Here is a 23,443-nt window from a genome sequence, read left to right on the forward strand (position 1 = left end):
AAATAAGTTTGTTTGGCTTTAAATCAATTAAAAAAATTAAAAATAAATGATGACCTTTTTATTTTGCTGTTTGTAATTCATTCGAAAAAACTAAAAAACATAAAAGTAAGTTTTTTAATTGAACACACACAAAAAAATTAGTAAAATTATTTAAAACTGCAATTGGGAATAATAATTACTTTTAAAATATTTTTAAATTTATGAAATTTTTTTGTAAAAAAAAAAAAAAAACTTTGTATTACATAATATAAATATAAAAATGAAATAAGCAAAGTTAATAATTTGATAATTAAAAATTACCCAAACAAAAATTTACATTCCATCATTTGTGTATAAAAATTAACTTTGTTTTTTTTATTATTATCATTAATTAAAATAAAATAAAAGAACTATTTGTTTTAAAAAAAAAAAAAAAAACTGCGGCCAAAATTTTTAGTTAAAAAAAAATTTAGTCCAAGGATCAGCTGATAGAAAAAAAAAAAAAATTTCATTTAACAATTTAACTTATTTAAACAGTTTAGTATATATCCTCGTGATGTTTAACGCGTGAGTGTAATTTTTAATTTTGTTTTTTCATTCGGTAAATTACGATATTACAAATTAATAATATTAAAAACTCAGAAAAACGGAAAAAATTAACGGACGAATTACAAGTGTAACGTTTATTCGTACATTAAAGGTCAAGATGGCGACAATTTTACCTTTTGCCGCGCGGTAAAAAAAATTTGATGTCGAATTTTGAATAATTTGCCGCGACTTACCAATCGAATTTTTTTTTTTTTTTTTTTTTTTTTCGATTATTTATTTTAATTTTTTTTTGTAATTTACGTTTTAATTTGAAATTTTATATTTTATATTTATTTAAAATCAGTTATATAGATATTATGTAATTTGTGATTATTAATGTCGTACGTTAAAGCCGACGGATTACAATAAGTTGTTGAAAAGTTGTGAATTTAAATGATATGTAATCAAGGTCCAGCCTGGGACGAGAAGCTTGTTGACTCCATCTACAAAAAAAAAAAAAAAAAAAAAAAAATTTTTTTTAATATACGGGAAAGTAAAGAAGGAAATTCAAGATGGCAGATGTGAAAGTTAAAATGTTATTATTATTATTTTGACACATTACATTGTTACGTTTTAAAATAATTATTAATTAATAATAATACTGATTAAAAGTGAAATTGTAGTATTTGTACCTCGTTAATTAAATGTTTTAATATTATTATTTTAATAAATAAACAATTTAAAGTTGTGCTATGTGTTATTATAGTTATTAATTTTTATTTTAATAAAAAAAAAAAAACAACAACAAGAACAATATTTTTTTTTGTTAATCGATTTCAATATCGTAATTGGAATTTTTTTTTTATTGTTTTATTTTCCAAAACGGAAAACCAAATGAGTTTAAGAAACCACTATCTGAGAAAACGTTTCAGAATGTGGTTTCAAACGTCTAAAATAGACAATTTAAATTCGAAAGAAGGACTTTTCCTTCGTCTTTACGAAGAATGTAAATTTGCCGATCCTGGAGCGAGATTGAGTTATCATTTGAGAAATAATTTGGGTAAATTACCCGTTAAAGTCCGTAGAGAAATTGCTAGCTTGTCAAAGGATGGTTGTACTCCGTTGTTTATTGCTTGTAAAAGAGGTCTCGTTGAAATTGTGGATTATTTAATAACCGTTTGCAATGTCGATATCGAACAAAGAGGAATGTATGAACTTCCAGATGCTAAAAATGAGCATTATGTTACACCCTTATGGTGTGCTGCTGTTTCTGGAAAACTTCCTGTCACCATGTGTTTAGTTAAATATGGAGCAGATGTGAATGCTGTTTCTGACACAGGTATCAAATTCAATGTTTTTGTCCTTTTTTTTGTTTGTTTGTTTGTTTGTTATAACATTAAACAAAGATAAATTTTTGTTTTTGTCATTTTATATGTTTTATACATGTTTGTCTATCGGTGAGAGTCATGTTTTTTTTATTAACATTCGATTAACAAAAATATTTTATGTATGCTCATGTTTGTCTTATTTACAGTCCACAGATAAACATAAATAATAATAATAATAATGATATATGTATGAATTAAATGTCAAATTAAGGTAAATTTTTAATTGTAAAATGCAGGACAGGATGGGACAGGATAAATTTGTGGGGGAAAAAAAATTCGGTTTTGTTTTGTTTAAAAAAAAATGAAATTTTTATTACTTTGGTGAAAGCACCAGTTACATAATACTTTTGGCTTTTTGCTAAAAAAATTTTATTTTATTACCTGATGATTTGAATGAAATTTTTTTAGGTTCGACTCCTGTTAGAAGCGCTTGTTTTATGACACACCTTGACATAGTTAGCTATCTAGTTGAAAATGGTGCAGATATACAGAGAGGAAATTACAATGGAGGAACATGTCTTATTAATTCAGTTCAAAGTGTTCAATTATGTTTGTATCTTTTACAACATGGTGCTGCTGTCAATGCGAAAGATATTCAAAATAAAACTGCTCTACATTATGCCATACAAGTAGGTATTTTTTTTTAACGTTTCCAATTCTATTTTTACTCATCGATTTATTTTCATATTGCCAAACAAATCCAAAACGGGAACAACTTTTTTTTTTTTGTTCAAAACCTCCCTCACACGGTATTAATAGAAAAAGATTTTTAACGATTCATCATCATCATTATTATTTAATGATTCACGTTTTATTTTTATATGAAGAGAAAAAAAAAAGAAAAAAAATTTTTTTTTTTTTTAATTTCCCATGTTAAATTTTTTATATTTATAGCGAGCCAATTAATATTTAAACTACGCCAATGAGTTTGTTTTATTTGATAATAAATTTTTATTTTTGCCAATAATCTCAAGTTCGTTCGTTCGTTCATTTATTTATTTATTTATTTAATGTTAGGAATATCGTTTTGAAACGTCAAAAGTCCTTCTAGACCACGGAGCGGATCCACACGCGAGAAGCGGATGCAACGATGATGCTCTACAAACGGCGTGTCTTAAAGGAGCCGTGCAAATATTCGATCATCTCATATCTAGAATTTACTATCCACCGGAAAGACTGGCAGATGCTCACGAGCTATTAGGATCGACATTGTTAGACGAACACAATGACCTTCAGGTATTTGTCTCCCGTACCTCGTTGTGCATTGATATGACATGTCGTTGTTTAATCGTTTTAATTACAAATTAGGCAGCTCTTAGTCATTGGAAAATAGCAACAGCCATAAGGCAAATGTCCGTTCCGCCGTTGGAAAAACTTCCGTTGATGCCACCGAGGCCGGCGTTTAAATTTGCTAAAGAATTCAAAACGGAAACGGAATTGAGAAATTTATCATTCGATTTGGACGAACTCCGAACTCAAAGCCTTCTCATATGCGAAAGAGTTTTAGGGCCACATCATAAGAATTCCCTATTTAGACTTATGTACCGGGGGGCAGCCTATGCCGACGCATTGAGATATCAAAGATGTATCGATTTGTGGCGAAGAGCTTTGGAAATTAGGGTTAAAAAAGATTCGGTGATTATCATTATCATTATCATTATCATTATGCTTTCGATTTATTATTAACTTTGGAAAATTTAAATTTATTTCAGATATTATTCAATGACACGTGCTTCACGACTCAAGCTTTAGTTTGTCTTTACGTAGGTTTAAAATGTTTAAATTCGAACGCGGCTGAAAACAGGGGGATATCATTACACGAAGGACCGAGGTTCGAAGACATAGCTCAAACGTTTAAATTATTAGCCGATGAGTTACCCGCTTCGAGACGGTTGTTAGAAGTAAGGAAGAGGAAAAAACCGCTGTCTGCTTTCTAAAACGAAAGGGATTATATCAATCATATTCATTTTCTTTCCAGATTCATCCCGTTCACAAAAAACAACAGGAAACATTCGATAGAATTCTCAGATGCGTGACGCATTTGATTTACCTCCTCGTCGAGACGGCAAAAACGGAAGAAGAAAAATGGACGGTTAAAAATTTAGTGACGAAATTATTACAAACGAAACCCAGGAGCGCCATACACGGTGACACGTTGCTACACTTATGCGTATCGAGACTGAACACAATTAAGGGTACCTATTTTTCGGATGATAGTCAGGTGAGTGGCATACAGGCACGCACACGCACACGCACGCGCACGCGAGGAGAAGAATTAATTTTAATTTGTTTTTTTTTTTTTTTTTTTTTTTCCAGTTAATATTTCCTAATTTAGATGTGATCAAATTACTATTGGAATGTGGTGCTCCGGTAAACGCCATCAATCAGTCTCATTCTACTCCTCTTCACATAGCCGCAAATACGTATAATTTTTGTGCACCCGTGAGTTTTTTTTCTTCTCTTAAAGTTGGGTGTGTGTGCGTGCGTGCACGTGCAAATTGTATTTTCATTCGTTTTTTTCCAGATGGTCGAACTCCTTTTGGAAAACGGCGGTCATTTGGATCAGCCCAATTGCAAGGGAGAATGTCCAAAGTCCATGTTAACTAAAAACCAAACCGGTCTTTACTTGATCAAATACGTGAGTCTGAAGTGTCTCGCGGCGACCGTAGTCATACGTCATAACATTTCGTTCAAGGGTAACGTTCCGGCCACGTTAGAAACGTTTCTAGCATTTCATCAACCCTAAAACCGTGAGCGTGCGTATGTATGGATACGAACACCCCCGCACACCCTCACACATCAGATGAAGAAGAAGAAGAGATGATGATAATAATAATGAAATTTTTATCGACTAAAAACAACACTTTGATGCTTGCCTTTGAGAAAATTTTTTTTCGGACGACGCGAGGTTCTGTGGGAAAAATCTAGAAAATGATAAATGTGGATCGTTTGCAATCATTTCCCCCTCTCCCCTTCCCCCCTATTTCCCCCCAACCCAATGAAATGATTGCAGTTTAAATAAAACATATTGAAATACGAAAAAAAAATTATTTTTCAAAAAAATATATAGTTATATATACTATTGATTCAGGTTTAAAAATAACGATTTATTTATTATGATTTTTTTTATCAATTAGCGATTATTAGAATGAATAAATACAATGCAATAAATAATAATAATGATGATAATAATGTCTTATTATGCGTAATGCGTAATGCGTACACGTTTCAATAAAGAAAATTATCAATAATAATAATAAAAAAAAAAAAAAAAAATGACTTACCGCGCCATTGTTATTACTCAAGTCAAGGTCACGAAGGACGAGATTTTTATTTTTTCCAATATGGCGGTGACAAAAAAAAAAATAGAAATAAATAATTGTTTTAAAAGTGATTTGTGGGTTAAATATAAAGTTAATAAATAATAAATAATGTTAATAATAATTCAATTTAATTGTTATATATATAAAACTACGAGTAAATTATTTTATAAAATTGACAAAAAGAAAAAGAAATGGAAAAGAATTAAAATTTGAAAAAAAAAAAAATTTTGTTTGTTGTTTGTTCGAATCGTTCATTTTGTATACCTGTCTAATAATAGTTTTTTTCGAATTAATAACGGTTATGTAAAAAAAAAAAAAAAAACAGTTATGTTTTAAAGGTAAGGTCATTGTCATTACAACTTATTCCTTCTTATAATTTCTTGCATCACAATCGAGTTTGTTGTTTGTTGTTGTTGTACCATAACTTAAAATTTAATTATTTCGTTTGTTACTACTCATCGTTGATTGTATATTATTTAATAAGATTTAAAGATTAAAAAAAAACGTAAAACAACAAAATTTTTAAGTAAAGACAACCGTCGCGAAAAACATTTTTGAATTCCGTTCGAAACCGTTAAATTTAAAAAAAAAAAATTTTTCCCTTTTCCCCGTTTGTAAAATGATCACATATGCCATTGTTGCATTAAAATCACTCCCGACAACTTCCGCTCATTCTCGTTATACAAAAAAATGTGAACCGTTTAAACTGACGTGAGAGGAGAATCCACGTGAATTTCTTATTCATCTCCTTCTTCTTAGAATTAATGTAACCGGCAAGTTAGAGTGTCGTGTCGAATTCGTAAATTATATTTCCAAAGACCGATCAGTTGTCCACGTCAGTTCAAACGTATAACAATATCATATTCGAAAAGATTAATTTAAAACGTAACGGTTTTTTTTATTATTTAATTTAATTTAATTTCTTTTTTTTTAGTTTTGTGTTGTAAAAAAACAAAAAATTGATTAATTACACGAAATTATTATTATTATTATTAATTTATTTTTAAAAGGATTTTCTCTCTCTTTTTTTCTATTTTTTGAATAATAATAATAATTTTCGAATGGATGACGGTTAATTTTAAAAAAAAGGCAAATTGTTCGTTTAAATGAATGCAGAATTATAAAGATTAAATTTTACTTTTTATTTTAGTTAACGGTTAAAATTTTTATATTAAACGAAAGTAAAATTATTAAAATTTTGTGTTTTTATAAATGTAAATTAATTAAAATAAAATAAAAAAAATTTTTTTTACATGTTTTTAGAGTTTTACATATAGAGAAAGGAAAAAGAAAGATGGCGTCCGAACAGAAAAGGATTAAATTATCAAGTTATTTCACAACCATTACCATTATATTAATCATATTAGTTGAAAATGTAAATTCGGAAAAAGATGACGAGGGTTCTTTTTTCGACATGGCACAATCGTTACTCGAAGAATCAGTTCGGAACCAAAATGGTGGCGGATCAGGTATTGAGTAGAAAAAAAAAAAAAAAAAAAAAACTTAATTTCAAATTTTCACGTTTCGTTGAATTCGATAATATCACGCAATAGTAATAATAATAATAATAATGTAATAACGACTCATTTTAAAGTGAAATTTCCTCCCCCCCCCCTCATTTCTTCCTACTAACAACTCCAATTAGTTAATTAAAAAAGAAAAAAAAAAAGGAAAAAAAAATGACAAACGAATTATTATTATAACTCAGGTACAAAATATCATTTCATAGAATCTCTACCTTGCTACTACTACTACTACTACTATTATTATTTCAGGTTTTGGGTCAACGTCCTGATCCTATATTGATATGATACTTGAGTTAAGTCAAGATTACCAACAACCACCACCACCACTTCTTCTTCTACTTGTTTTTCCAGTGATTTTTTTTTCCTTCTCCTCATTATTATTATTATTAACCTTGTAATTAAAAAAATTTTTTTTTGTTACAAAGTAATATTATTATTATTATTACTATTTTTGTTTAAACCTGTTTTATAATAGATTGAAATGTTTGTTTTTGTTTGTTTTTTTTTTTTTTAAGGTGCAAACCTTTTGGGTGGACTCTTACAAGGTTTCATGCAATCAGAAGGTGGAAAACAATTAGGTAATATATTATCACAAGGAGGAGGAGGTGGTGGTGGTGGTGGTGCAGCCGATATTATTTCCAGTAAGTTTTTTATTCGTTTGAATCGTTATAAAACCCGGAAGTAGTAGTAGTAATAATAATAATGATGATTTTTTAGGTTTAGCAACGGCTTGGCAATCATCAAAATTAAATTACAGATCATCATCATCATCATCGGATGAACAGAATAATTTAAATATAGATCCATCAATACTAGGTTCTATGGTTGATTTATTTTCAACCCTGAATAAAGTAACAAACGACGGGGATGATGATGATAATAATAATAATAATTATTTGGATAACGATTATAAAAATGTTAAAATGAAAAATAAAAAAAAACAAAAAACGGTGGATAATTGGGATAACATTTTGTCATTCGCCGGTACATTTAAAGTAAATTTACTCCGAGATTTAACATAAACGAAAAAATATATTTATATTTAAATTCGATTTCTTTTTTGATTTTCGTAGGTAATTTAATAGCGACGTCCATGTCTAATACGAATAATAATAATAATAATAGAAACGAAGACGGAACTTCCGGTTCCCTGGAATCATTTTTAAATTTTCTACCCGTCATAGTGAATTCGATAACGGGATCTCACAACGCTCACTTGTTTCATTCTCTACCTCATCACACTCACCCGGAATTTTTACCACCGTTTTTGGAAAATCTACACGAGTATTGGGATTATTTTATAAATAGCGATTTCGGGAAAAACATATGGGAAAATTCTGGACTCTCACACTTGTTGAAGAGTTTTCAAGATGGAACCGGACAGATAAATGGGAAAAAAGTCATTGAAAGTTTAGAAAATAATAGTTTCAGGCGGAAATGGATAAAGAGCACGTCTAAATTTATTGCTCAATGGTTGAAACATTTTACTAATCCCGACATACAGCGAAGGTAAAGAGAAAAAAAAAAAAGGAAAAAGTTTAAACCGTCGCGCTTCATAAATTTTATTTTTATCTCGATGTAATCTTTGTTATTTTTCTCTTTTGTTTTAGTTATTTAGAAACTGCGCAAATGATTAGTAACAGTTTATTAAAATCTCAAGGATATCCAAAAGAAACATTTATTGATTGGAACGAACCTGGGAAATCGATAAGTTCGTTGGTGGACGAAGTCGTAAAAAGAAGATTCGATTTTCAAATACGTTCGGAAACTTACGTCGTACCCCTCGTCGGATACGTTCAGGTACTTTTGACGATGACGACGTCAAAATTATTTCCGTTTCCGGATAATGTACTCATTAAGAAAATTCATTTCCAGGAATTATTTAAATCCGGTCAAAAATCCGGTTTGGGATTATTCAAATCCTCTACGGCGGATATCGAATCGAAATTATCGGAAACTTTCGATTCTGACGTCATAGAACCATTATTGAGAGTTAATAGAGCTTATGATTTCGCGCGGAAAAAACCGGAATGTTCGAAATACGTCATTTGCGTCGTTAATCAAAACGATAATAATAATAATAATAATAATAAAAACGGTTTGAAACCGGGCATAACAAAATTGGTCAGGTGAGAAACACGATTATTTATTATCGAATCTCGAAACGATCGATAAATCGAATCAATCAACCGTCATTTCAAAGTAATAAAAAAAATTTTTGTTTTTTGTTTACAGTTTGGGTGCCTCGTGGTTTTTATCGACGAATCAAAATATATTATTTTGGGATTTGTACAATGCTGCCGCTGATGCTGCAGCCACGCGATCCTGTTCGAAATATAATAAAAATTGTCAGGATTTCGATTTCCAAGATATAAAAGCCACGACCGAATATTACAGACACAACGAATTGTAAACCTGGTATGGACAACCTGTAAATTGGGAACCTCCTCCTCATCCTCTTCCTCGTCATCATCCCCGTCATCATCTTATCATCATCAACATTATTATTATTATCATTTTCAACCTACGTCACTGTGATTTCGTTTTACGCTCAAAAATTTAATTAATTAATTAATTCAAATAAATTTTTCCTCTTTTAATTATTATTATTATTATTATCGCTGTTGTAATTTTTAATAAGTTATTATTATTATTAATATTTATTAATTAATTTAATTACACGTGTTAATATATTAAAAAAAAAAAAACGATTTGTATAATATATATATATATAAATATATTTTCCGATTTTTTGTAAATTAAAAATAAAATTTTTTTATTTATTTAAACATATTTATATATAAATAATAATAATAATAATAAATACAAACAACAAACAATGGAAACGACAACAAAAAAATTTTGCCTCGAGTCAAACCTACGTAACCTTACCATTATTATTATTATTATTATGGGAGTAAAAATTCTGGATGTAATAAATAATAATAATAATAATACTGTCTATTCGAACAAAAATTTCAATACTTTCTCTCTCTCTCTCTCTCTCTCTTTCTATCTTATTAAATTTAAATACTGCGATTATTGTGTATACGTAAAGCTCGTGTCGTAAACGATTTATAAATATGTACAAAAGGGGGAGGGGTGGGGGGCGAAAGGGGGCGGGGCGTATAAATATATATATGCGTACTTACATTTGTACAGTTATTATCATTATTCTCATCGTGGGAAGAAGAATCTCAATTTTTATTCGGCGTCGGAGTGGTGCAAGTCCGAGAATCCGGTCTCATCGTGTCGAATCCTGGATGGGAGGATTTGTTCCAGGCGAGAGGAGTGCTCGGTACGCTCGCGGATTTAACGATTCTGTCGTAATTATCCGGAAGATTGTAATAATCCGCTTCTCTTTGTTTGACCGGAAGCGGCGGCGGCATTTGATCTTCTTCGCTCGTCGTCGATTCCGTCGTACCTGAATAATAATAATAATAATAATAATAATGATATAGAACGGGATCACGCAGGGAAGAAAAAAACTTTTTTTTAATTGAACGTACCTGTGGAGTCGCGATTGCTGCTTTGGAGTGACGCCTGAGACAACCTGCTCGTTATCGATAGGGCTTGAGTTAATTTTCCGACGGAAAATTGTCCGCTCGTCGGTCGACTCAACCTTTTTTCTTTTTCAACTTCCGAACGAAGAGGTCGCTTCGGAGTCAACTAAAGGAGTCAAACAAAAAAAAAAAAGAATTAAATTTGAATTAAAAAAAAAATTGACAACGGACAACAACAACAACAACAACAACCACCTCTTGTCTCAATTCGAAAACTGGAGTCACGTTTCCTGGAGAATGAACCATGGAAATGTCAGGTGCAACCGTATACCACTGACTATTAGAATATTCTTTGCTCACGTGATTCGATCCCAACGACGATGACTCCTTATTTGAATTTTTCGATTTTCTTTTTTCTTTTCCTTTTTCTTTAGTTCTTAAAGTTGCCGTCGGGAGTGATGGCGTTTTAATGTTTATCAAAGTTTTCAGTGAAGACGATCCGACGCTCGAACTGGAAAAGGAAAACGATTTTTTTTTTTTTTTTACACAAAAAGTCAAACTTTGACGCCATTTTGACGATGATGTCAATCTTACTCGGATGGTGCGAGACTAACGACGCTGTTTCTCGAATGAAATGAATAATTTAATGGCGTGCTCGTACGTTTTCTCACTGGAGAATTTAATAAATCGAGTCTTATGTCGCATTCCTGGAAGGGGAGAAAATCAAAAAAATAAAAGAAAAATCCGGAGGGATTTTGTGTGCGTGTGTGTGTGGGGGGTGGGTGAGTGGGATCATACCTGTTTCCCGTATTTCGTTTCGACGTGAGTTTCCATATCCGCATAACATTCTTCCAGTCTCGTGTGAAAGGGTAAGAGAGAAGGTGGAGCTCTTTCCTTATGAATTTTAATACCTATTTTGAGCAAAGGGATTTGTTCGGCAATGACTCGTTTCAACGTCGCTATGAGTTTGACGTCATCCGGATGTCCCGTTTCGTATTCGGGAGTGAAAAACGCCTGAAATTTTTCATTTATTCGTTACTCTCTTATATCATTATCATTATCATTATCAAAGATTCACAACATACCTTTTCGTAATTTGCAATGCCACCCATGACGGCAGCATCGACGATTCCGTGAAGTTTCATGGAAAGAGGATGAAGTGGGAGAGTGTGATCCGCATCGTAGCTAATAATCAATTCTCGAAGCGAACCATTTGTCGATTTCATCGTTTCTATCGCGGTTTCGATGGGTGACATCTAATGAGAGAACAGGAGAAAAAATCAATTTTAAAGTAGTTGCGAGGGGGGGGGTGTGTGTGTGTGGTTGAAAACTTCATCCGACCGACGCAAGTCTGAACGTACCCTGAAAGTATTGGAAGTGGTGACGGGAAAACACATGAGAATCCCGGGCAAAGGATAACTCGTCACCATGACGGTTCTTTCCAACCACAAATTACCAAATTCGTTGTCTTTTTCATTTCCGTTCGGATAAATGGGCCTTGAAAATTGAAATTTTTGAACGTCGTTCACTCTGTGATATTTTAATATTTGATCAGGTACTCGTTTACCCACGAATTTACTCTTTCTCTCGTCCATCACGGGATCTACCTTATTTATTTGAACATCTGAAAGGTGTGACAGAAAAGAAAAATTAACCGGGATTTCTACGACGTGTACGCATGCGCAATAAAAAAAAAAAAAAAAAAAAATTTACATTGTCCCGACGATTCCAATATCTCATGTCCCGGTGGTTCCAACTTATTCATCAATTCTGCATTTGGAAGATGATTCATCATTCTCCCACTAAAATCCGTCAGTCTTTCATATTCTTTACCTCGATAAATAAAAACCTGAAAACGAAACGACGAATATATTTTTACAAGAGAACAAAAGACAACAACAAACCTATAATAATAAACAACAAACTTTATTTTGCAAATGAACCGGAAATCCTCTTCCGTAAAACGCAACTCTAAAATATTCAGGTTCCGGCCTGATTTGATTCATTATGCAATTGTAAAACCTCGCGATCGTCGTGTGAAGAATGCTCAGCTGACGATAATCGAATAAATATTCTTCGTATTGTTCTTTGAGTTCGTTGCAAAGGGTCAACGCGCACTCCCACATCTTAAAAAAAAAAAATTTCGTTAGAAACTTATTTCTTCTCCCCACGAGTGACATTTCCACGCACCCCCGCGCACACAGAACAACCCTTACTTTTCCCTTGTCGAAATATTTAATGCTATCGTTATATAGAGCTTCTTTGAGTTCCAAATGAGTTTGACACGAGGGATGCTTGTGAGATTTCAAATGAGGGCTCAAAATTTCTTCGCTCCAATTGAGCAAAGATGAATGAAGTTTCAACGTGAACGCAGCTTCCGTGTAATTATCACATTCCAAATGCAATTCGCAAAGTTTGTTGACGTAACGTATGTACATTTCCTTCCGGTTTATTTCACTGTAGAAATCCTGAAAAATTTAAATTTTTTTTTTTTTACAAAATTTTTCCTTTCTTCTTCCACGACGTGTCGTTTTTTTTTTTTTTTGTCACCCTCACCAATAAATTAACGGTGCAACTCATACGATTTTCCTTGTTTTCATCCGTGATTATCGACCTGTACTCCAGAAGTCTTTCCATGAGTCTCGACACGGTTTTGACGAATTTAACACCCTGAGTTTTAAACGACGAATGTTGTTCGCACAAACTAAGCATTATGGATTTAAATAAGGATTTGTATTCTTCGTCACCGCAATTCCCTTCGAACAGTATGTCCAACTTGAATATCATTTCGTTTTCAAACTGTAAAAAAAATAAAATTGTGATAAGATAAATTTTTCAAGACGCATCTCCTGGCGCCCCGACAACAGGAAAAATATAAACGTGAATCATTCCATCTCTCTCTCTCTCTCTCTCTTTCTCACTGTCTCTCTTTCGAAAGAAAATCAAACCTCTGAAAAATTTCCCTTTATTGACGTCGAATCCCTTTTCGTGAATGAAACGTCGCATGAATTTTTCGAACTGTAAAATTCGCATTGCATCATGTCGAAAAAAATAGGTATGGTCGCACGTCGGAGTTCAGGTTCGGGAACGAGAGTCATTTCTAATATGGCACCCACGAGACCGGGAACGAATTGAACTTTGAATTGTCCTGAAAAAATAAAAAAAAATCAAATCAATCCAACTTTAAAAAAAAAAAAATAAAATTCCAAACAAACAATAACGACAAACCTAAATTAAACCACATGCTCCTTATTTCGAAACCCGTTTCTCTCCTCATGTCGTTATACCTGGAAACGATCCTAGCTTTTTTATTCACCGAAAACGATTCCAATTGCAAAGCAGGTTGCGTTAAAAAGGAAATGGCGCAGTGAAAAAAATTATTCCATGCCTGATGTTCGAACGGATTGAAAAAATAATCTCGAATCGTGTGAGAAAAAAAACGGAGGCTTTTGAGTATGACGCTAAAAACAAAAAGAGCACGTTCGTGAGGCAAAACAAAAAGCTCATTCTGCCACGTGCACGCACACGCACACACGCATCCACACGCACCTGTTTTGTAGCATTATCATTTCGCACCAATCTTTTGGAAAAACCGGACGTGAGACTAGATCGTTAAAGACCAACAGGATTTCCATTAGAAAATCCAACCTGTCGTAAATCGTTTGAAAATGAGTGACGTAAACTTCGAAATGATGAGCCGTCATTTGACGAAATATCGCGATCATTATCACGACCAACGGTGCCTGGAAAAAGAAAATTTTTTTTTATTAGATAACGTTCAGCTGGATTTTCCGGGAAAAAAATAATTAATTTTCGTTTACTCACGACAGACGAATTTTCCCGATCCATACCGATTGATGTTTGTATGACCGTTCTGAGTACCGTGAGCATGATTTCCGTCACGTCGTGAATTGTCGCTCCGACGTCGTTTCTAAACAACAGCTCCATTATATCGCTCAAAACTTTCACGCATAAATCGATCTGAGAGGAAAATTTTACAAAAAAAAGTTTAACAACGAATCAAAGTGAAAAAAAAAAGGCGCAAAAGGCACAAAAGGCATCGTAAACGTGTAATTTGTTAACCATTCGCAACATGCAAGGATAATTATTAATTTCATTAAAACATTACAACTTCCGGTTTGTTCGACACGATCAACAGTTTTTAATAACATTTCATGCACACGATTAGCATCCAACGAATTAATAATAATAATAATAATAATAATGATGATGATAAACTCGCAAGATCGGCGGTAGCGGTGATGAACAATTATTTGCGACGCAAAGAAATTTTTTTTTTTGATTGTCGTAAACAACGACAAACTTCGTTCAAAACTTGAAAAAGGCACAAGTAACAAAGCTAAAAAAGCATTCTTTTTAATTATTAACAAACTTGCTATTATTATTATTATTATTTAAGTAGAACAACAACACAAAAACAAACGATGCTTGATTTTTCTAACATTTTTTTTGTTTTTTTCATCCTAAGCCTAAAACATAAGAAAAGTTTTATTAAAAGCACAAGACATAATAATTTTTGTTACAAACAAACACATACAGCACATAGTTCAGCACAACAACAACAACAAACAGAAACACAAACACAAACAAAAATCGAGTCAACAAAAGTGATATAAGTAAAAGCAAAGAGAACATATAAAAAAAAATGAAAAATTTTTTTAAAACGGTTTTAGGGTAAATAATTATTATTATTATTATTACAGCGAAGCGATTTTACGCGTACCTCGGAATCGCGGGTATGAGGAGGGACTCTCATTAACTTGGCTCCGGAGTCACCTAAAACTCTAGACAGTTTCTCTGCGGATTTTGTCTGTTGCTTGTAGCTAGCACTGGTCCTCCCCTGACGTGTAAACAAAATCGTACAAAAAAAGAACATTGCTCATTTAAAAAATGACAAAAGCACTCTAGCGAAGAAGACAGATAGACACGCACGCACGCACGCACACGCACGCACACACACACAAAATAATAATAATAACAACAAGAATAAAAAATCAATTTTTTTTTGGTTTCTCTCTCTCTCACCCTCCCTCTTTTTTTTTTTTTTTTTTTTTTTTTTTACGGACTTTAAAGACAGTTAACGTAAGAAAAACCAAAATAATAATAATAATGATAATAATTTGCACGACAGTACAAACAAAGAAAAACACGAACACAATATAAGCTAGCCGTGTGTGGGTGTGTTCTACGATAATTTTTAAAAACCTAAAAAAAAAAACAAAATTACAACACCTAAATATTTTTTAATTAAACAAACATCTTCTACTTGTACACCACGACACACAAAACTCGTACAAGGTACGTCGTACCTACCTTAAACCTATCGCGGTGCGAAAACAAAAAAAAGAAAACATGTACGTGTACAAATACAAATGGTTTTCCCAAACTGTTTCCCCCCGGAAATGAACGATAATAATACTGACCTCATCGTTCGTTTCCAAAAGTTTTTTTATTAATTTTGTCACGGCAGGAAGCAACAGACCTCTCGCGACAGGTATGAGGAACAAGGGTCCTTTGACGATTTCGTTGACGGACATCAATTTCTGATGAGCCAATCTCTGAGTTGGAATTTTTTGCACGAGTTCCGCGAGTATCAAACTAAAATAAAGGATTGATTACTCTCGACCTTCGTTTCGAGGACAAGAAGAAGAAGAACAACAAAGAGACAATCGTGGTTCAAAAGGATGTAGGAATAGCCGAGGAATCATTATGGATGGAAATGTTCTGGAAAAAAAAGAAAAACCGACAAAAGGAAATGAAACGACGGTTAGGAATAATAATGATGATGACGATGATGATAAATGGTAATCTACCTTAAATCGCTAACGTTAAAAACTTTTATCAAATCGGGTATTATTGAAGGTATGTGCTTGAGACAGGCTCCCTGTACCAAAACGAGTAATGCCGGATCTTGATTTCCTGCTTCTTGACTCATTAATTTCACTATTGCGTTAAGTAACGATTTTAATTGAGTTTCGAATTCTTCTTGGCCTCGTCCAACGTTTAAACTACAAGAATAAAGACAATTTTTTTTTTTTTTCTTTCAAGTTGCATTTTTTTTAGGTTCAATTGCGTCAAAAACTATAAACCTACTCTGAAAATAAGAGTCTGGATCGTACAATAAATCGAAACAGGTACTCTAAACTTTTCATTATGTTAAGATAAAAATCTTTGTCCGATTCTTTCACGTTTGCACTTTCTATGTAAGACCTCAACACGACGATTAGTTTATTGTACGCGAGTGTGGCACAAAAACTCTCCTGGATGTAAACGTCCAAAACCGGTCCGAAATGCTGGTATTGTCGCTCGTTGACAAGCCTAATTATATGTAACTGAAAAAGAAGAAGAAGAAGAAGCAGAAGAAAGTATTAATTTCTACAAAGTTACAAAAAAAACAAATTTAAACTTTAGTTAAATCTACGAACGATGCATTTAAAGACTAGATCATCGTACAAATCGGAATCCGAATTTTGCATTAATATATTGAATAAAGCATCGAGAACATCTTGCAGGTATTTGACGACTTCACCTCCGCTAACGTTTCTAAAAGCCGTTAAACTGTGTCGCAAACCTTCAGGTTTACAAGACCAATTGAGCAATCCCAAAAGTTCAACTGAAATTTCAAACGCAATTCTATCGAGTTGTTTTCTATTGTGATTGCGTGCAAAATAAAAATGGCAAAACATCGACTAACCATTTTGAGTGAGTTTCGTGGAACAAACGTTTGTCGTTATGAAAAAAAAATCTTTGTTGGAAAAATTCAATCCCGAACATGAATTTTTATCGATTTTTTCATCCGGACGAGTCCACGGCAACGACAAATAACCAATGTCGGTCTCGTCGAATTTTTTATGATCGATTTTATACACGCAAAGCGTGTGTTTCGTGTCAGGTATGGTCGTTCCATTTTCCTGCATCAATTTCATAAACGACATGGCAAAAGGTTTCTCGGATTTGTCTTTCGTTTCGTTCGAAGATCTAAAAAGGATTAAAGTAAGAAAAAAAGTACTTATTATTATTATTATGCCTACGTACTTATTATTATTATCATGATCCATTTTTTTTTTTTTTTTTTCTGGTCACCTGTGCTTAAAAGTAAATTTTATGTGACTGCTTTTGAATTCTTCTATCGGTACTGCCACTTTGAATATTTCGTTCCACTTTGGCTTGTCGTCGTGGTAATAGATAACGGATTTGAATTCGTTAAGGGGTTCTACACCGCCACCCATATAAATAACACCCTGCGTTTAATAAAAAAAAAGAGAAAAAAAAATGGGAAAATTGTCGTTTGTTTGTTTTTCCCAATCCGTTTTTTCACTCACCGGAATAATTTGTCCCTTTTCGTTGCAAACCGTAACGGTAACTTGTATGTTTTTATCCGTATTTTTAACACCCTTGCTAAAATCTCCACTCACCAGAGTCAAATATAAATCATTTCGTACATCACCGGGTAAAATAACTTCTGGAAATCCCATTTTTCTCGCTATGGCCACGTTACCCAAAACTAAATGAGGATTTTCTTCACTGACCTATAACAATCAATTCGCAACATGAACAAAAAAAAAAAAAAAAAAAAAGAAAATATTTCCATGATACTTTGAGTCGAACTCCTCATCTCACCTGTTTTAAATCTCCGTGTAAAACTTTTAGCGAAACCCATAAACCTTGACCTTTATGATCTTTTTGAGTGACATCTTTGTTGTAAAGAGCTCTTTTAAATGTTTGCTCTAAACTTTCTTTTTCGCACCTGAAAATGTTGATTAAGAATAATATCAAAATAAAAAAAATTCAAATGGAAATAATTATCAATTATAAAAACTTTTATAACTAACGGAAAAAAAGGAATAAAATTATCTGTGTCTTCATTGCCTTCAATTTTACCAGAAAGATATAGCGTTATGTCCATGGCAGCCACTCCAAAGGGTCGCCTCATGCAATCGGAACCTAAACTATATGATTTTTTATTGTTTATGTGAGAGCTTTTTCGCAAATTATCTTTTTCCGTTTCCTTATATTCCATAGCTCCTAATCTAATCACTTGACAAACTAAATAAACTTTTTCCTTTTCTAAATCTCTACTTCCAAGATCCTATTTATATAAATATTAAAATTTTATTAATTTTCTAAATTTTAACGATAGTCATTTGAATTTTTTGTGGTTTTTACCGTGAATAAAACACGCAAGGAATGAAGTTGATTTATATCCCTTACAAAACCTTCTTTGCTCCATCGAACAACATAATTTTCAGTAAAAGGAACTGTCCCATCGCTCAAACACATTAATAATTCTGCATCTTCGTTTATTTTACACACAAAATTTCGAACACATAAAAACAATGTGTGCGAATATTGATTATTGATTATTTGAGGTTTCGACCGTCTGTGAGTTTCTTCAAACTGCAATAAATAAATAATTAATTTAAAATTAAAATATTTGAAAAAATTAAATTTATCTCGAGTGTACTGCCATTTACCTCTGCTCTTTTTATATTTTCTGTCGCTCTTTGATGTTTCCAATATAGACTAACGGTTGATGTTGTGTCGGGATTTAAAATATTACATTCATCGTCTCTAACAACCATGTCAAGTCCCAAAATGCTACAGGGGAAATAAAACTGTGTTTTTGAATAGTCTGGTTAATCATTTTTGATGTAGAAAATATCAAAGTACTTACTGGTTACCAAAATCTATCCTGGCAGCGACTTTTCTTTTCATTTTTTTCATTTCATCTACGGGTAATGCACCGGAGAGAATTTCGCTTCGAAACCTGACCAATTCATAAATTCTTCTTTCAATATCTTTAACTTTTTTATTATTTTTCTAAAATAATAATTTCATTTTATTTTTGTTAAATTAAACACTTTTTTAAACACTCATAAACATACCACATAGAGGTCTTTAAGTATTGTCCCCCATTCTCTGACAACTGTTGTTATTTCTTGAACAATCGGTTGTTGTATGTCTTTTATCTTTTTGATTTTTATATATGACTTTGGAAATATTCCTTTTAAATTTTTGTTTTTTTGTGCACATCCTAAATACCAATCCCCTAACTCTTGTTGTAAAATCAATGTGTCTCCCACATGAAGTGAAAGGTGTTTCTCTTTTGTTTCCAAATAATTGTGAATGGCTGCAAAAAATAAAATATTTAATAATTAATCTGAAAAATTAAAAATTTTTTTTTCGATACCCAATCAGAATTAAGGTTGCAGATTAATATTTTTTAAAATGTGTTTTTTGTGAAAAAATAAAAAAATTACAATTATTGTTAATTGGGTTATAATCAAAGGAAGTAAAATATAACATATCTAAACCACATCCTGTTATAAGGTTAAAAACCTTAAAAAAAAAAAAACTTGTAGAAATTTATCATTTGTTTGAGAAAAATTTACAATATAAATATTATAATAGATGATTGTTGTTACTACATTCGATGATAAAGAGGGCAGTTTAAATTATTAGATTGGCTAACAGTTAATTTATGTGAAGGGGGAAGAGAAAATGGTTTAAATTACAATGGATTTTTTAATAAACACTTACTTCATTATTTCACAGATTTAAATTTTTATGATTTTATATAGAAAAATACATAGTTCAGCTTTTTCATTTTTGTAATATAATATTATTAGTCACTTATGGAATTTCGAACACTTATACGATACGTTTTATTACCGAATGAAATAAAAAAATTGAATAATAATAAATCGTAATGAATATAAATGAAAAATAATTTATAAAATTTTTACTTTGAATTGAAATATAATTAAATCGATGACAACATTTTATAAATTAATTATTAAGTTAGATAAAAAAAAATTTTAACGACACACCCCTAAGACAGTGATCAACCTGTTGAACGTCCAACGAACGCAAAGAAAACAAAGAATATTTTATGCATTATTTAAAATTTAATTTTTAAAAAAAAATACTTACCGACACCGTAACGCTCGTCTTCCTTTAAAGTTTGCCATTTCATTTTAACAAATATTTATTTTATTTTAATTTAATTCACAACATCGAGTATGAGATAAAATTAATGCGCTAGAAACACAAAACAAATAAAACGACATGATCATCAAAAATTGAACTGAAATCTTTCACTAAATACACTTTAAAAATCCTGCCACGACTTTTCGTGGAGGGAACGTTTTCCTTTACGAATCTTTATAACGATTTTTTTCGGCCATTTTAAACGAAAGATATTTAATTTTTTGTTTGAAAGTAAATTACTTAAAAATTATTCGTTTTTCAAAAAAAAAAAAATCGAATCAATTATAATTTATAATTAGTAATATTTTTATTACGAATTAATTTTTTAAATAAATAAATAATTTTTTGTTAAAATTATGTAATAATTTTGTGACAATTCACTGCATCATATTTAATTATTAAAGCATGTTAAATTCCAACACTTTTCTTAAGCGTTATTTAATTTAAATTATAATTTTTTTTTTTAAATTCGCGTTAAAATAATTTCCGGTTTTGAATTATATTTTAAATTTGCCCAATCTGGTATTTCACCCTTGATTTTATATTCTTCCCTTGTAATTGAATTCATATTAACCATTTCTGTCACTCCGACTAGAGAACCTGGAATTTTTTTTTTTTTTAAATGAAAATATTTTTAACTCGAGTTTCAAATATGCATTTATTAAAAAAAAAAATTTCATTACCTCCCAACCAAGCAGTGTAATTTTCATGAGATGGACTTTCATGCATTTTGAAATCGTCAACATATAATTTCTTACTATATTTAGGCATTTTTATTAAGGATTTTAATTCAGCAAGCATTCGAGATTTTATTCCTAATGTACTGGCAGTTCCTCCGATTAAAAGAATACTTTCTGACAATGATTTTCTCATGTCTGTAGCGCACTACAATTAAATAAGTTTTAATAAAATAATTATTGTTTTTTTCTTCAAATTCAAATTTTGTACCGTTTTTTCTTCATTTACCTCAACTAATGAATTTAATATCATTGTCGGTAAAGATATTTCATCAGCATCTAAATCAAACAATACTTCGAAAGCTGTCTCTCTAACTTTTCCAGGAATCGTCAATAATTCAGTACCATTGATTCTATATTCGACAGAGGGTGGAGGAGTCAACACTTTATTTTCCAAAATTTGTTGAGCTCTTTCGAATGTTGTGACAAAACACAATCTCACTGCAAAAGAGTAAAGCTTATTTAAAAAAAAAAAATATTATTCTACTTAATTATTTTTTAAATTTACCCTTAATGTCTTCCAATTGTTTTTCTGTTAAATTTTCAATGAGTTTTAATTTTGAAGGCATTTCTTTTTCGTAATGTTCCATTAATAATCTTTTGATATTTTTTTCGACTGCAAGGCCACCCAATGGAAATGACTGATAAGCATGCAAAACAGGGTATCCTTCATAAACAGGTATTAAACAAGCTTCCTTGTATCCAATATCTATAATTTAAACAATCAAATATTAAATATATCAGAATCGAAAAAAAAAAACTCCCGAATATAGTCTCGAGTTTAATTATTTTAAAAAGTCGATGGAATAGTTGATGTTAAAACATACCTAAAACTAATCCTGTACTAACTGCTAAAGTATATAGTGCCACCATATGTGATGGAACCAAAAGAAGATAAGAAATTTGCATGTGGCAAAATAAAACTTTAGCAAGAGTTTCACGAACCTGAATAGGAGTCAGTAAAGATTCGACAATAATGACTTTTGTATCTTTCGGACTTAACAATATTCTTCTACAATCCAAAAAAAAAAAAAAAATTTTTATAATTTGTAATTAAATATTTAATAAATTTAAATTTGAATACTATTATTAAACTTACTTAAAATACAAATAATAAAAAAAATCCACCAAATTATTATACAATTCTTCAATTGTATCATATTTAAATACATTTTTAGATTTTCCACTTTGAGTGTCTTTTATTATCGTAGGAATAATACATCGAGGTTGTGGATCACCACAAATTCCAAATCTAATTTATTTTTCATATGAAACAAAAATAATAATTAATAATTAATATTTAAATAAGAAAAAAGAAAAATAAAAAAACTTGATGCATGAGTTTAAAAAAAATTACTTTGTGTATTTATATCCTATGTCTACAATCACAACTTTTTTTTCCAATGACACAATTTTGTCATAAAAATTAAATTTTGTTTGATCCATAATTGAAAATAAATCTGCTATGGTTTTATTAAACACCAATCAAACTGAAAAAAAAAAAAAAAAAATTATTTTGACATAAAACTCAATAAAAAAATTTTCACATTTATTACATAAACTTACTATTGTAAGTAAAATACAAAAATTGAAACTTTTTATAATTCATGAGTTTTATTAAACTTTTACAATTCGTAAATATTAATTAACTGACATCAAAAAAAAACTATTGGAAAAATTAAAAAAAAAATTGATTAAACTTTCCAACTACCATGTTAATACGAATAATTACATTTACGGATTTGTCTAAAACCACGTTAAAAAATGTATGACGTATACTTTTGTCAGCTGTACATTGTAATATTATTATGAATGGCAATGTAGCGTCATAGCTGGGCGTTTACAAGGTAAGTATTAATAGTTTATTTTAAAAATTTTCGAACCCAAACTCGACATTTTACTATAAAATTTTACAAATTATTATTTACCATTGATGAAAAACAATTTTACATTATTATTTTTAAAATTAGGACATGAAATTTTTAATATAAAATATTACATTAATTAAACCAGCTAAGGTTAATAATTTCGTGTAATTAAAAAATTGTTTTTTATGTTAATTTGTAAATTCATCATTAGATTTATAAATTTTATAAAAAAATGCATTGAGGAAACTGATTAATACTCGAAAATGCCCAATTTAATAATAATTGAGAATCCATTACTTACATTTGTTTCGTTTATATTTAATTATGGATTATAATAAAGTATTTATTGCCTTAATTTAATTATCCTTTAATCGATGATTTTTTCTAATTAATGGTGCCGATGAAATATAAAAACGAACGAATTAGTTGGAATAAACCAAGTTAAAACTTGTATCAATAAGTTATTTATTTATTTATTTTTGTCTTAAATACATAATATTTATTTCTCATTGAATTCTATTCGAGACAAAAATTATAATTACCAATTAAATTTTGAAAAAAGGGAAAACTCATGAAGCTT

General features: G+C 30.8%; 4 protein-coding genes across 4 annotated transcripts; 2 read left to right on the top strand and 2 right to left on the bottom strand.

The window, feature by feature from the left end:
- Positions 1-1,401: 1,401 nt before the first annotated feature.
- On the top strand, positions 1,402-4,641 carry Phum_PHUM252180 (Sex-determining protein fem-1, putative; the record flags this gene model as incomplete). The annotated part of the gene is made up of 8 exons (XM_002426360.1): positions 1,402-1,846; positions 2,304-2,524; positions 2,913-3,131; positions 3,204-3,530; positions 3,608-3,796; positions 3,874-4,116; positions 4,212-4,337; positions 4,420-4,641. The coding sequence occupies 8 exons, from the start codon at positions 1,402-1,404 to the stop codon at positions 4,639-4,641; spliced, it is 1,992 nt and encodes a 663-aa protein (XP_002426405.1).
- A 1,871-nt stretch (positions 4,642-6,512) lies between these two features.
- On the top strand, positions 6,513-9,157 carry Phum_PHUM252190 (uncharacterized protein; the record flags this gene model as incomplete). The annotated part of the gene is made up of 7 exons (XM_002426361.1): positions 6,513-6,687; positions 7,260-7,385; positions 7,462-7,728; positions 7,818-8,253; positions 8,355-8,544; positions 8,620-8,873; positions 8,980-9,157. The coding sequence occupies 7 exons, from the start codon at positions 6,513-6,515 to the stop codon at positions 9,155-9,157; spliced, it is 1,626 nt and encodes a 541-aa protein (XP_002426406.1).
- A 784-nt stretch (positions 9,158-9,941) lies between these two features.
- Phum_PHUM252200 (dedicator of cytokinesis protein, putative) lies at positions 9,942-19,574 on the bottom strand (the record flags this gene model as incomplete). The annotated part of the gene is made up of 29 exons (XM_002426362.1): positions 9,942-10,168; positions 10,254-10,413; positions 10,503-10,758; positions 10,842-10,954; positions 11,046-11,261; positions 11,333-11,503; positions 11,609-11,871; positions 11,961-12,096; positions 12,173-12,373; positions 12,464-12,715; positions 12,804-13,046; positions 13,196-13,395; positions 13,476-13,708; positions 13,797-13,990; positions 14,073-14,228; positions 15,692-15,866; positions 16,082-16,276; positions 16,362-16,600; positions 16,694-16,881; positions 16,963-17,246; positions 17,352-17,509; positions 17,591-17,797; positions 17,889-18,015; positions 18,101-18,357; positions 18,435-18,665; positions 18,743-18,866; positions 18,943-19,088; positions 19,154-19,398; positions 19,529-19,574. The coding sequence occupies 29 exons, from the start codon at positions 19,572-19,574 to the stop codon at positions 9,942-9,944; spliced, it is 5,643 nt and encodes a 1,880-aa protein (XP_002426407.1).
- Positions 19,575-20,762: 1,188 nt separating this feature from the next.
- Phum_PHUM252210 (uncharacterized protein) lies at positions 20,763-22,441 on the bottom strand (the record flags this gene model as incomplete). Its single annotated transcript, XM_002426363.1, has 7 exons — positions 20,763-20,809; positions 20,942-21,143; positions 21,225-21,436; positions 21,504-21,704; positions 21,823-22,007; positions 22,095-22,247; positions 22,353-22,441. The coding sequence occupies 7 exons, from the start codon at positions 22,439-22,441 to the stop codon at positions 20,763-20,765; spliced, it is 1,089 nt and encodes a 362-aa protein (XP_002426408.1).
- Between the last annotated feature and the right edge of the window lie 1,002 nt (positions 22,442-23,443).

Source organism: Pediculus humanus, genomic scaffold, assembly GCF_000006295.1.
Source record: "Pediculus humanus corporis 1103172107623 genomic scaffold, whole genome shotgun sequence".
Classification (NCBI taxonomy): Eukaryota; Metazoa; Arthropoda; class Insecta; order Psocodea; family Pediculidae; genus Pediculus; species Pediculus humanus.